We start from the raw sequence: 13,276 nt of genomic DNA, 5'->3' as shown, positions 1-13,276 counted from the left end.
ATCTATACTTAAGTTTATAGTTACATCTTGTACCTTTCTGTAGAGAGTATAGAAATCAGTAGTTGAGATGTGTTAAGAAATAACCCAGATTGTACTAAGAGAAACAAAGAATTATCCATAGGGGTGTCTAGGTGGTGCAGTGAATAGAGCACTGGCCCTGGAGTCGGGAGACCTGAGTTCAAATCCGGCATCAGACACTTAACACAAAAACTAGCCATGTCACCTTGGGCAAGTCACTTAACCCCAACTGCCCTCCAAAAAAAAAAAAAGAATTATCCATAGCTGATAAAATTAAATATGTGGGCTTCAGAGACCAAAGCAAAGCATTATTGTTTTACATAAACCTAGTCCTGATATCTGAAAAATTCAGTGAGTTTCTTGAGAAATAAACACAATTCTGTAGTGCTCCCACATTGTCAATCACAGGGTTTAGAAAGATTTAATCAATGAATCAGTAGGGTAATCAATAAGGCAAATCAAAGCTGAAACAGACACCACCCTTTTCTATATTTTAATTACCATTATTGCACCAATACACCTTATGCTTTATATACATATATATCTTTTTTTTTCAATTTTGCAGCAGTTCAAATACATAATATATTATCATCTTGGGGAATACAAAGTAAGAACAGGTGAAGGAAGATGAGAAAAGAGCCTCCCAATGGTTAACCACTAGCGATTCTCCATATTTTCCTTTAGTGTTTTCCATTTGAAACAAAAAAGGACCTTTTAGAGCTCAGCAAATGCAAAACTGCTTGATATACAGCACAGAAAAAAAAAAGACAAAAACAAACACAGACCCACAAGTCCATGGAAAGGACAAGATTTCAAGGATAGAGAAGATAATACGTACTTCCAGGCTGAACTCAAAGGCTCTTCATCCAGAATAAAAGAACAGACTGATGGCAAAAAAAAAAAAAGGAATGATACTTATTTATCACAATATATCCTCCCCTCATCATAATTAGCTCCTTAAAAGAAACAAATGAGAATGTCCTTTCCTATGGAAAAGGAAGCTCTCTTCACAGCATTGTGAGAAGGAAAGGGAAATGATGAAAAAAACCAAAAGCAAAAAAACCCTCAGACTTTGTTCTGATATTCCTCTGAGCAAAGGTTATCAGTCTTCATTTTTCAAAACTTGTCAAACCGCTGTAGCTATGGTTCTCCTGAGCTTTCTTTATAATTAGCCGGTACAGGCATAGCAGCAGTCCTCACTTGAAGAGCCAAGTACAGGAGATGGGTTTCTCTGGTTAAAAGGGCCAGGCTTTATGGGAGATGGACAGAGAAGACATACATGGTCCCACCAAAAAATCCAGGTCAGACACCAGGTACCAAGGAAGGAAGGGCACATTATACCATCACCTGCAAGAGGACTAAAGCGCTCTGTACCTCCCCAATGCACAGATCCTGATTCCCTCAATTCTAGGTCACACAAAAGGTAAAAGAAGGGGAAGGTCTTGCTTCAAAAGAAGCAACTAAATGGGACTACAGGAACCTAACACTTACCTAATGGACAGCTTGGGAGAACAGCCACTCAAAAATCTTACCCTGGTCAGAGACATTGCCCTGGTGAAGAAACACAAAGTGATAGAGCAAATGGCACCAACACAACCCTCTTCTCAAAGGGAGAGACGTGTAAACATAGAAGAGGGCAATGGAGCTGCTCCCAGGACTGTCATTTCCCAACTGAGATTAGTAAGAAGAGAATATGGCAGAAAATGGGGAGCAAGAGCTTCACGCATCTATCTACATAGCCTTACACTCACCTTTCACCACTCATTTTGTAAACACACAGGCCTGAAATTAATCTCAGACAACTCTATCCCAACTCGATGCCCTGGGATAAAGAGGGTAATAATGGGGTCAGTGTCTCCTTTCCTCCTAATATCTATTCCCAAAGAATTAAGTCCCTTCAATTGCAAAAACCAAATAGAGCTGCAAAAAGGTTTATACTTACCTACTGTGTTACTTGAGAGAAAGGCCATTCAAGCCTACCCTGCCACAATGCCACCTAAGAAGGGCAATGGGCCACCAGATGGCCTTGGAGAAGGGTAAGGAATTAAAAAGGGAGAGTTGAGCAACTGTGAATCTAGGTAAATTCCCCTTGAAATAGAGACCCTGGCCCTACAAGCACTGTATGCTCAGTCACAAGTGGGCTCACACCCACCTCTCAGCCTTGTTAGGCAGCAGGAGATGCTCCCTGGGTTGTACAGCATGTGATCAACAGCAGGGAGGTACATAAGCTTTTTAAAAGACTGTCCAGGAATTTCAGTTCTGGAGAAAGTGGAGTTTCCCACTTCCCCCCTCCAGTTGGTGCCCTTGAATTCTCTTGGTCTTCAAGTTCATCCCCTGCTGCTCAGAACTGGACCCAGTTGGACGGCTGTGGTGTCTGGTTTGGAACAGAGCTGCATTTCAGGAGACAAGAGAAAGAAAACCAGGAAAGTAACATTAAGAAAAAAGCTGCCCAATTGTTTACTCACAGCCAATTCCCAAAAAATTTCAACTTAAGGTTCCATGGAAATCTAAGGAATCAATACAATAATCCCTTCTGTGAAAAAAATCTAAAAAACCTGTACTCACACCTTACACCCAGATTCCTAAATCCACTCTGCATAACATCCTCCTGATCCTCTCTAACTCTGCCAATCCCCATCTTTCCAAAGGCATCTAACGTAAGGCAGCCAGGCTCATCTCGTTTCCCTGCTTAGGGCTTTCATACGACTACATAGATTCCACTCCAGAATCTCTGCCCAGTCCTCAGTCCCTGCTCATGAGTAAGCTTCTTCTCCATTACCATTACCTGGATGCAGTGCTGAAGTCTCCCCATAGATCGGTCACTGCAGAAGCAGGAGCAGGCGCAGAAACAGAAGCAGGTGCTGGTGTCTTTGAGACAGGAACAGGAGAATCAAAGTCTAACAGGATATCTGAGCCCAGAACAGGAAAAGAAAGAGAAAAAGAGCAAAAGACAGAATTATTAAGGTTGAAAAGAAATTGTAGAAATTGTCTAGCCCATTTCAATGTCCTGAAAAAGTCCAAACACCCAAACCATCCTTTTTCTCCCCTGACCTCCTACAGGAAAATAAGGAATCATCCTACATACTCCATTAATAACAAAAACTCAATCTTATTTGGTACATTAACAATTTTTTAAAGCACATACATCATAACAGGCCTGGGAGAAAAATAAGATAAGTATCATTATCCCATCTGTCAGATGAGGAAACTAAAGCTCTGGGAAGATACAGAGGTAAAGAAGTAGAAGAGCTGAGATGAGAACTTGGGTCTCTGGACAATACTCTTACCACAGAAACCATGGTCTAGGAAACTCTTAGGATTCTTGGACTATCAACTCCTAGTATTAAGATTTTAAGCAGGGGCAGCCAGGTAGCACAGCGAGTAAGAGCAGTGTCAGGATAACCTGGGGATCGAATCCAAGCTCAGACACTTAGCACCCACCCAGAAACACCTGGCCATGTAACCTTGAGCAAGTTACTTAACCCCAATTGCTTAGGGGTGGCCAGGTGGCTCAGTGAGTAAGAGCACCGGCTCCAGTGTTGGGATGACCTGGGGATCAAATCTGGGCTCAGTTACTTAGCACCACACCTAGAAATAACTGGCCGTGTAACCTTGAGCAAGTTACTTAACCCTGATTGCTTTAAAAAAAAAAAAAAGATTTTAAGCAAAGTTTCGCTCCTTATTTCAACATTCTCATTTAAAGAAACAAAGCAGTGGAGAAGGGAAGGAAAGAAAAAGATCCTTTGGCCCACAGTCACTTTCTAAAAGGGCCATGAAAAAGGATGAGAATATCAACAAAGCAAGATGTTTACTCTGATCCTCCCAATCATGAAATAAAATGATAATGGAACCAACTCTAAAGCCTCCTGGAATGTAACTGGAATCTGTCCTCTTATGACAGTTTACCTATTCAATGCCAATGAACCTGCTGGGTACCATGTTCCTGAACCCATCAAAAAGGCTCTGATTCCTTTGCTTCAGTGGAACTACCCTGGAGACCAGAAGCTGACAAGTTCTACTTCATAATTCCCATTTCCAGGAACAATTAAGTTCCTTTAGGTCAGACAAAAACATTCACAACCACACACCTGTAGCAGCAAGCACCCCAAGCGCGTCCTCAGGGTTTGCTGACCATACAGGTTCTTGGATCTGCTTTGTTAAAGGAAAGCAACTCAAAATGGGTTAACAAGCTTACTTTAATCAGTCAGACATATATCGGTTACCTTGTTCAGAGGAAAAGGTCAGCACCCCGAACTTCAAAGTATACAGGCAGAATTATCAAGACAGAAACAGATCAAGTAGACAGCTTTCCAAACTGTCCAGCCATTACATCCATACCCAGTCAACATCTGGGTTTCCACATCTGGGTTTTTCAAAGGGGGGGGGGGGCCTGGACAACGGCTTCCCAGAATACAGATCAAATCACAGAACACTTCTCAAAGTGAGCCCCCAAAACAAAGCCTCATATCAGGGCTTATATAGCCTTCTCCTGGCTCAGAGAATGTAACAACCTTTTGGACCCACTGGCCAATCAAAAAGTATCTACTGAGAAACAAGCCTCCCACCCCAGGCTTCAGGTGCACTTTAGCCTAGGGGCAGGGAAGATCTTCCAAATTTGCATTCCCATTACAACACCTAACTCTAAAGGCACATTAGTATGACTCAGATAAAACAGAAGGGGCCAGTTTTCAATGTGAAAGGTAAAGAGGGATTTACCTGCATCAGTGCCACCTTGAATGGATTTCTGGATGGGAGGTGGGGTGACATGATTAGCGATGGGAACTGAAGATGAAGGTGGGGGAATAGTCACTTTGCCCCCAGGTGGAGGTGGCAGTAGGCTCAGGCCCCCAGCTCCTGCAGGTCGAGGCTTAGAGGTTCCCGCTTTCTTTGTTGTAATATTCTAAAAGAGAGAGGATTGCACAAACAGATGAAGATACAGGAAGGAAAAACAAGGGTATTGGTAGGGGTGGGTCAAAATATTATATAAAAACTTACCCCAATACTCAATTTGATAGTTTGTCCTTCCTTAAAGCCTAGATCCAACTTGGGGCGAGTGTCCATTTCCTGAGATTCTTTGGTGATCTCAGATTCTTGCTTTACCCATCTTCAAGGGAAGGAAAAGGTGGCTAAAGGGACAATAGAAGATAACTCCCCACCCACAGTTCACAAATAACCCTGACAGAGCTTTCTCTTTCTCATCAAAATTAAAGGTCAAATACTACAAGGATAAGAACACAAACCCAAAACTTCAAACAAGCATTCCAAACCCAGATGTACAGAAATAGGGATCAAAATTTAGAATGGATCTAAAGTCATGGGCAGCGAGTGAAAAGGGAGCACTATGGATTCACAACAGGGTAATTAATGCAAAGAATTCAAGGTAGTAGAAGAAAAGAAAACAGAAAGCTATTCTCCCTGATTGAAGAGGCAGGTCACACTCACTTGAAGTGATCTTGCAGAGAAACATTGAAGTCAAAGGCATCACCCCGATCTGTGAAGCCAATACCAATGAAAGCACTACGTCCTGTGGGAAGGAGGGCAACACTGAGGTCAGAAGGTATCTTGCAGGAGAGACCCTGCTACATAGAAAGCAGTTAGCCCCTGCTGTAGCCATGTCAGCTGCCAATGCAATGATCAAGACCCTGGTTCAGATCTCTAATTTGCACATGAAGCTGCTCCACTAAAGTTCTACTCAAATGACCTAATTAGTAAATTTCTTGAAGACCAGCTTTCTGGTTGGCTGCATATCAATTTTTCTGACCAATGACCAACTACTTCAGATCCAAAGGCTCACTGTCAGGTTTGGAGTATGCTGATCAATTTATTCAGTTAGAGGAGCTCTTGAAGAACATCCCTAAGTCACAACAAGGTTGTAATTAGCACCAGAGTACCCACACCAATTAAAGTACTGATTATTTATCTAATAAAGACAGTCCATCAACTAATAAATAAGTAATAAATACCACAAAAGGTATTCCATCAGGACAAGGTCACATCAAATCTCTGTACTCTCTGAATAGCAATAGATTCCTTCATTTGAACTGGGAAACTAGACTAAGTCCCCATCTTATCTACCCACAGTCCCAAGCACAGGAAGAGAATTCCCTTACATATGAATCAAAAAACCCAGCAAGATAACAAAATAAACTTCCCATCTATCCTCTACAAACTACATATAAGCCTAATTCACATTTACCACTATTACCTTCAGTCTAATGATCCCTCTAACTCTGCTAACCACATGTTCTAAAATACATTCAGAGATTCTCACAAACACCAAACACACGGAGAAAAGGAGCTACAAGAGGTGTTCATCTTTCTTAGACATTCTGATTGGTTGATTCAAGCTTGAGGCTTGTCTTGGTCACTGTGCTCATTTCTATGACTTATCAAGATTCCACTACCCACCAACAGAAGAAACAATGAAACAAAGGATAATTTCCCTTTCGGTATCTCTAATGCAGGGAGCCAAGAAAGTTTGGGTGAGACAAACACAAAGATACCTGAGCCAAGACTGAAATTAGTAACTGGTTCTCCCTTAACCCTACCCAAACTCCAACACTGGCTCCCTTACCAGTGCCATCTTGAATCCGGATCACAAAGTATCGGCTAGAATCTGTCACTGTCTCCACAGCAATGCCAGGATATTGGTCCACTGGTGCTTGAGCAAATAGTTCCCCTACAGGATTAAAAAGGAGAGGTATCTTTTTTGTTTGTTTGGGTTTTTTTGTTTTGGTTTTTTTTTGTTTTCACTATGGTTCTCAGTGTACTTCATTCTCCTGCTGTCTACAGCTGAGCAGCCCACACAGGGGACAGAAATGGGTAGCAATGAGGAATGATTAGATTTCTCTTCCCATTCCCCCTGTTCCCCCACATCTTAAGCCCTATATCCCACCCTCCCCTAATTTTCAGGAATGGTTTGTAAGTAACCTCACCCCTTCTAATTAAAGAAAAAAAAATGGGGCAGCTAGGTGGCACAGTGAGTAAGAGCACCAGCCCCAGAGTCGGGAGGACCCGGGATTGGTTCTGGCCTCAGATACTTAACACCCACACAAAATAACTGGCCATGTAACCTTGGGCAAGTTACTTAACCCCAACTGCTTTAAAAAAAAAAAAGGGCATTAAGAGCCAGGCCTCTTTCTAATCAGGGTTCAGGAGATTGTAAGCTCTTTTCACATATGGAGCTCGAGAGGTATCTTTTGAGCAGAATTGAAGTCTAGCATTCATACTTAAGATAGTTCACAATCTAGATTGCTTCCCTGAGCCTAAAACCTAAAGAGTAACTCTGTTAAAGGACTAACTGACTACATTACCTGATACTTTGTCTTCAAGTTTAATATAGGCAATCTTCCCTTTGGAAGTGATTCGGAGGCGACCAGTCCAGTCAGGCTGATCAAGTTTCCAGTCAGATGCCCTAGGACAGGAAAAAGGGGAGCTTCAGGTCCACAGCAATGTTCTTTTACATAACATTTCATTTCCACTCTATCCTTCTGTATTCTGCCTAACTCATTATTTAGTCAATAGCAATTGTGTTACAGAGGGAAGCAACATGGAATAGTAGTGAACTTGGAGTAAGAAAGGCATAGGTGCTATTACATTCTGAGATACTTATCAGCTATATGACCCTGGGCTCTCTTTAAAATATGAATAACAATAGCACTTACCTTGTGAGAATCACTAGATAATGTATATAAAGCCCTTTGAAAACCTGAAAGTACTACTGAAATGCTAGCAGCTAGTATTATTGTTATTCTTACTCCAAAGTGGAACTCTTTCCTAGAAACCACAATAACTAGGTATCTGAGTAAATGTAGCATAGCAGAAGCAACGACTAAGATCTGAAAGGGTCCTTAGAAGTCACCTAGTCCAACTCCTTCATTTTACAGATCAGAAAATTGAAGAAAGCCCAAAGAATGAAGTGATTTGTCCTAGGTCACACAGCTAGTAAAGGCAGCATTTGAATCCAGGTCCTTAGAACTCTGAATCCATTACATTTTCACTGTATTATACTGCCTCCCCAAAATAATTTCATTAGCTTAAAAACCTTCTCAAATACCTTGACAATAATAGTTTTATGTGCTTTATGTATGACAAAGTCCTTTTCCCACAACAACCTTGTAAATCTAGGAACACAATAAATATTATTTCCATTTATATATAAGGAGATGGAGGACTGGTTTGCCCAAGATCACATAGCTAGTGGGATTCAGAAACAGGATTTGAACATTCAATAAGTCAACAAATATCAACAAATATGAAGTGTCTTCTATGTGTGAGACAATATGCTGAGACTGGGGATACAAAGATTTTATGTCCCTTCCCAGGAAACTTAAATTTTATAATTTAAATTTATAAATGCACAGATATAAGGTAGGGTCAGATATAAATGGGTCAAACAAAAGCTCAAAATGTTCTAGCAATATCTGAGGAAACACTGAAGAAGAAAATACTAATAGTTCTGAGAAGGAAGACTTCTTGAGGACAGTGTCTTGAACATAGTAGGCACTTAATAAATGTTTGCCGAAATTAAAACTGAAATTCTGAAAGATGGAATATTGGGGGGGAGGGTTGAATTCCAGGTATCCAAGTTTGTTTAATTGTCTGGACATAGGACAAGGCAGGTCAAATAACTGGTAGTTCGGTTAGCCTGGAATAAAGGGTGCATAAGGGGAAGTTGTTATTGTTCAGTCTTGTCCAACTCTTCGTGACCCCATTGGGGGTTTTCTTGGCAAAGATACTGAAGTGGTTGGGCCCCTATGCTTTCCAGAAGCATCAGCACTGTAATGGCTACTTTGGGAGGTGCTAAAGCTGGTATATCAGTTCAATATGGGATGGGTGGAGACTGCAACTTGTGGCAAGGAAGATAAAAGCACCTAGTTCCTTCCCACCCTAGGGCAGGTCTACAAACTGCCTCTAGTTTTCTCCCCTAGAGCCTGAATTTAGGTCTTACTCTCTTCTCCTCCCCCCACGGCCAGTTCTGTCCCCCACTCCATCCCTTTGACTATACATGTAAATAAACAGGGGCTTCATTGACTTATCTCATCCTCAATTTCTCCAGTGATCTCCCTAAAGAGAAAAAAGGGCATCCTATAAGTTGTGTAGGAAGATGAGGTGGTCAATAATATCAACAGCTGCAGAGAGATCATGGAGGGTGAGGGCAAAGGAAAGGTCATGAAATTTAACAGGTAAGAGTTCATTGGAAATCTTAGAGAGAACATTTTCAGCTCATTTAAGAACATTCACTGGGATCAAAAGCCAAATTGCAGGTGGCAAACAATCTGGCAAAGTAAATACAGATAATCATTAAAAGGGGCAATATAGAAAGAGATATTGAAAGAGACATATATAAAGGTAACTTAACGGATGACGAAAGTTAAGGTTTCTTTAAAACAGGTTTTAAAGAAAGTTTGTAGGCAGCAGGGAGAGTACCAGTTGATAGAGAAACTAAAGACAAGAAAGTGAAGGAATGCTTCCTGGGAAAACCTCTTAGAGGGCACAGGATATGGTAAACAAGTAAAGGGGTTAACCTTAGCAAAAAGAAAGGCTACCTCATCCTCTGAGACTGGAGCAAAGGAGCAGATGATGAAGTTTGGAATAAAGGAGCTAGAAACTTACAAGGTCCAGTCTCCATTTTCTTTTAGTTAAGGAAACAAGGTCATCTGCTGAAAATGAGGGGGTAGGGTAGCTTAGTGTCTTGAAGAGAAAGGAAAAGGTCTGGAACAGGCAATGTAAGGGCTTTAATACTAATGTTGATGTGTAACAGAGAGGTACCAATTCAGCTTAAATAACATTTATTCATTGTGGACCCATCTGACATAGTTGTCTAACTCCCTCTAGCAGTGAATGTCACCAGAAGAACAGAGAAGGTGGACAGATGGTGGGATGACAGAGATTTGGAGACTTGGCACGATGTGTACGGGGAAAAAAAAAGGAGATACAAGAATCAAGGTTGGAGTCCACTGTTGACCTGGTTCTCCATAGGATCCAATGCTATGAAAGAAGAAAGGCTACAACAGGGATAACTGACTGAAAGAACAAGGAGGAACAGAAATCATGATGAAAACAAAGAGCAGATTTAAGAAGAATGAGGTAGAGATATTTAAGTAAAGGAAACTGTAATCAAAAAAGGTAATTTCAGAGTTTAAGATAATAGCGATAACATTACAAAACAGTCTTGGATGATGATGAAGTATAGTGTATACTGAACACCCCTGTGGGATGCTGAGATAAAGGGGAGATTTTGGTCACATGAGTTCAAAAGGCTGATGAACTGGGAGGCCCGGTGATTGATGGAAAATCAGTGTAAATAGGGGAATCCTAAGGATAAGGGCAAAGTCTGGGGTACAAAATCGATCAATCAGCAGCTATCTTTTAAGCACTTATATGCTAGACAGTAGGAAGTCTTACTTTCTTAGAATGGTGCCTTCTTTTTCAAAAAGCCTGGGAAGATTAATAGAATAGAAAAATGCCTATCAGCCCATATATGTCAGCCTGTTAATTCTAAGTTCTTCCCTACTCCTGTTCCTCCTTTCAACGTCTTCAAGGGTAGGAGCCTATGCAGTAATGGCCTGAACAGTAAAGGCTGGTAAGGTAAATTATTATCAGTCATTCAGATGAAAAACTTCTCCTATTTGCTAAAACAATTAGGATAATTACTTAAACTCTTTTTGTGCAGATTATAAATAATAAATACATATATATTTGTCAAGTCTACCTTCTCCTTCGACATCCTAGAGCAAAATCATGCTCTTAATGTAAAATGAGTTCAATGAAATATTTGCCTCCTGCAATAAGGGAAAGCTATTGTTGGGAAAAGATTAAATAAAAGGTAAAATTCAGAAAAGTTAAATAAAGAGTAACTATCCCTCCTGTACAATGAAGTGACTCTAATAAGCTAAAAGCTACAAGAACATAAGAGTAGCAATAAGATAGCAGTACAATGAGCGGTAATGATAAAAGGAAAGACAGTATTAAATAACACTTTTAAAGCAGTGTAGGGAAAAGCAGTGTGGTTAACACAGGGAAATAGCATAAAGAATGTAGATGAGTCAAGATGACAGTTAAGTCTTCAGGTAGAAGAAAGATAAGAACATAACACCTTCTCTTCCCTAGAAAAATCCTAAACCATACCAAGGTGGCCAATCTACCCTCACACATATTTATTATTTCCATTTTTTTCAACAAAAATAATTTAGATGGCTATTCATGTTAGATTCCTATGTCTAAAACAATCTAAGGAAGGTAGAGAGTCAGTTTTTGCCAACATAATATGAATCTTCTAGATCTCATCCAGGGTTTGTAGATAGCATTGATTAAGAGAGGTAACATGGTATTGCGAAAATGGAGTAAGAAATCATGGGTTTGAATCTAGGCTTTGATTTTTACTCCTTATGTGATCACAGGCAACCTTTCTAACCCTCAGTTTTCTCACAAGTAAAATGTAGATAATAGGGGGTAGCTAGGTGGCGCAGTGAATAGAGCACCGGCCCTGGAGTCAGGAGGACCCGAGTTCAAATCCAGCCTCAGACACTTGACACACATACTATCCATGTATGGGCAAGTCGCAACCCCAACTGCCCTCCAAAAAAAGCCAAAAAAAATATGTAGATAATAATATTTGCACAACCTACTTCACAGGCTGTATAAAAGCAAGTTGTAATGATGGTATGGTCATTATGATAGTGATAGAGGATGGGGCGGAAGAGAGAAGACAGGATGACAACAGTAAACAGAAAAAGCTGAACTGGGAAAGGCCATGGGAGAAAGACCCAATGCTAATTTTCATCAGAAAGAAAGAATAGTGGGGCAGCTAGGTGGCACGCTGAATAGAGCACCAGCCCTGGAGTCAGGAGGACCTGAGTTCAAATCCAGCCTCAGACACCTGACACACTTACTAGCTGTGTGACCTTGGGCAAGTCACTTAACCCCAACTGCCCTGCCTTCCACCCTCAAAAACAAACAAACAAACAAAAAAACCCTGAAAGAATAGCCAGGGTAGTTACCTTATACAAAGAGAAAACTGATAATGAAGGAAGAAGAAATCAGGGCCAACAGAAAAGAAAAAGAGCATTTTGTTTTTAATGTACAGTGGAAGCAGAAGAATTTTTGAGTACTAGAAAACAGAAAGGGGAAAGTACAGGACAGTGAGTGTGGGATTCAGAAGACTAATGGCAAAGTTTGGGGGCTAGATAAGGATAATTAGGAAATGGGTGACAACATCAGAAAATGGGAAGAAATAAGGGAAAAGGAGGAATGATGAAAAAGTAACTTGAAGGAAGCAGGGAAGATTATAGGTATAATATGGAAGGGGAGTAGGGAATATAGTATAGGGAGTTCACTGTGAGTAGATTTGAATTTTATACTTGTAATTCCAGAGCCCAGGGCAGAGGAGGCTACATAGGTACTGAACAAATACTTGTTGATTTATTGAAAGCCCTGGAGTTACTGGGGAGTGGGAGGGGGGAGTGTCAAGGGGGAAGAACAGATTGAATGCAAAGGGCCTGAAAAATAAAAAATAAAAAAAGCAGATGGGACAGGAAACCAGTATTTCAGGGGTGGGGGCTGTTTTAACCTTGGAGGCTGTCATGGGGTTCTGGCACTTAGTGCCTGATAAATACTTACTGACTGACTAAGGAACAAGCCAGAAAGGGGATTAAGAAAGGTATGAGAAAAAAAAAAGAAAGAAAGATATGAGGTGGGAAATAGCAATGACACTGAGGGAGAACCTCCCACCTGCTGAGGGTGGGATGGGTAATGATCAGAAGGAGAATACAGAGACAGGATGGGAGATAGTGATACTCCTTGTTTGGGGGGGGGGGGCGGGGTTTTCCCAGCCGACGGGGGGGGGGTGGGGGGGTGAATCCGAGAGTGGGATGGCGGGGGTCCCAGAGGTGAGATGCGGGGATCCAGAGGTAGGACGGGAAAGGCCAATGGGTAGCGGGGAGGAAAGTGGTTCCCAACAAGAACTATCCGAACTGGTGGAATGACTGGAAGGACCTTGGTTAATCATATCAGCTCTTCAGTCTGCAAGGTGCTTTACCTAGGCTGTCTCATTTGAGAAAGCACAGAAACGGTATGAATAGGGACCAGCTGACAGGTGTCCCTTCCACAGATGGCCCTGGTCCTCTGGGCTCTAACTGGAGGCAAGAGACCAGAGTCTAAGGGTGGAAGGGAAACGGCAAATCTACCGGGGGGGGATGGCGGTTCGGAGGTTTCTCAAATGAGACAGCCTAGGTAAAGCACCTTGCAGACTGAAGAG

At 41.4% G+C, this 13,276-nt stretch overlaps 1 protein-coding gene across 5 annotated transcripts in view; it reads right to left on the bottom strand.

Moving 5' to 3' along the window:
- Positions 1–497: 497 nt before the first annotated feature.
- NECAP1 (NECAP endocytosis associated 1) overlaps positions 498–13,276 on the bottom strand; it is a 13,264-nt gene continuing 485 nt past the window's right edge. Inside the window, exons 2-10 of one of the 5 annotated variants that reach the window (XR_011172055.1) lie at positions 7,332–7,432; positions 6,593–6,697; positions 5,461–5,542; positions 5,014–5,122; positions 4,735–4,918; positions 2,804–2,927; positions 2,171–2,408; positions 1,510–1,569; positions 498–902 (exon numbers count right to left, since the gene is read on the bottom strand). Coding sequence is in view for 1 of the 5 variants with exons in the window: in XM_069106114.1 (XP_068962215.1) it covers positions 2,360–2,408; positions 2,804–2,927; positions 4,735–4,918; positions 5,014–5,122; positions 5,461–5,542; positions 6,593–6,697; positions 7,332–7,432 (754 nt within the window). In the remaining 4 variants the exon portion in view is untranslated. Of the gene's footprint in view, positions 2,409–2,803; positions 2,928–4,734; positions 4,919–5,013; positions 5,123–5,460; positions 5,543–6,592; positions 6,698–7,331; positions 7,433–13,276 lie in introns of all 5 variants that reach the window. The other 4 variants (XR_011172054.1, XR_011172053.1, XR_011172056.1 and 1 more) reach the window with 4 other exon arrangements.

This window comes from Petaurus breviceps, unplaced genomic scaffold (assembly GCF_028583685.1).
Source record: "Petaurus breviceps papuanus isolate PSGF00001 unplaced genomic scaffold, PetGlider_PUasm1.0 78, whole genome shotgun sequence".
NCBI classification, from domain to species: domain Eukaryota; kingdom Metazoa; phylum Chordata; class Mammalia; order Diprotodontia; family Petauridae; genus Petaurus; species Petaurus breviceps.
Note: the sequence above shows the minus strand (reverse complement) of the source record. Positions and strands in the feature narration are given on the sequence as shown.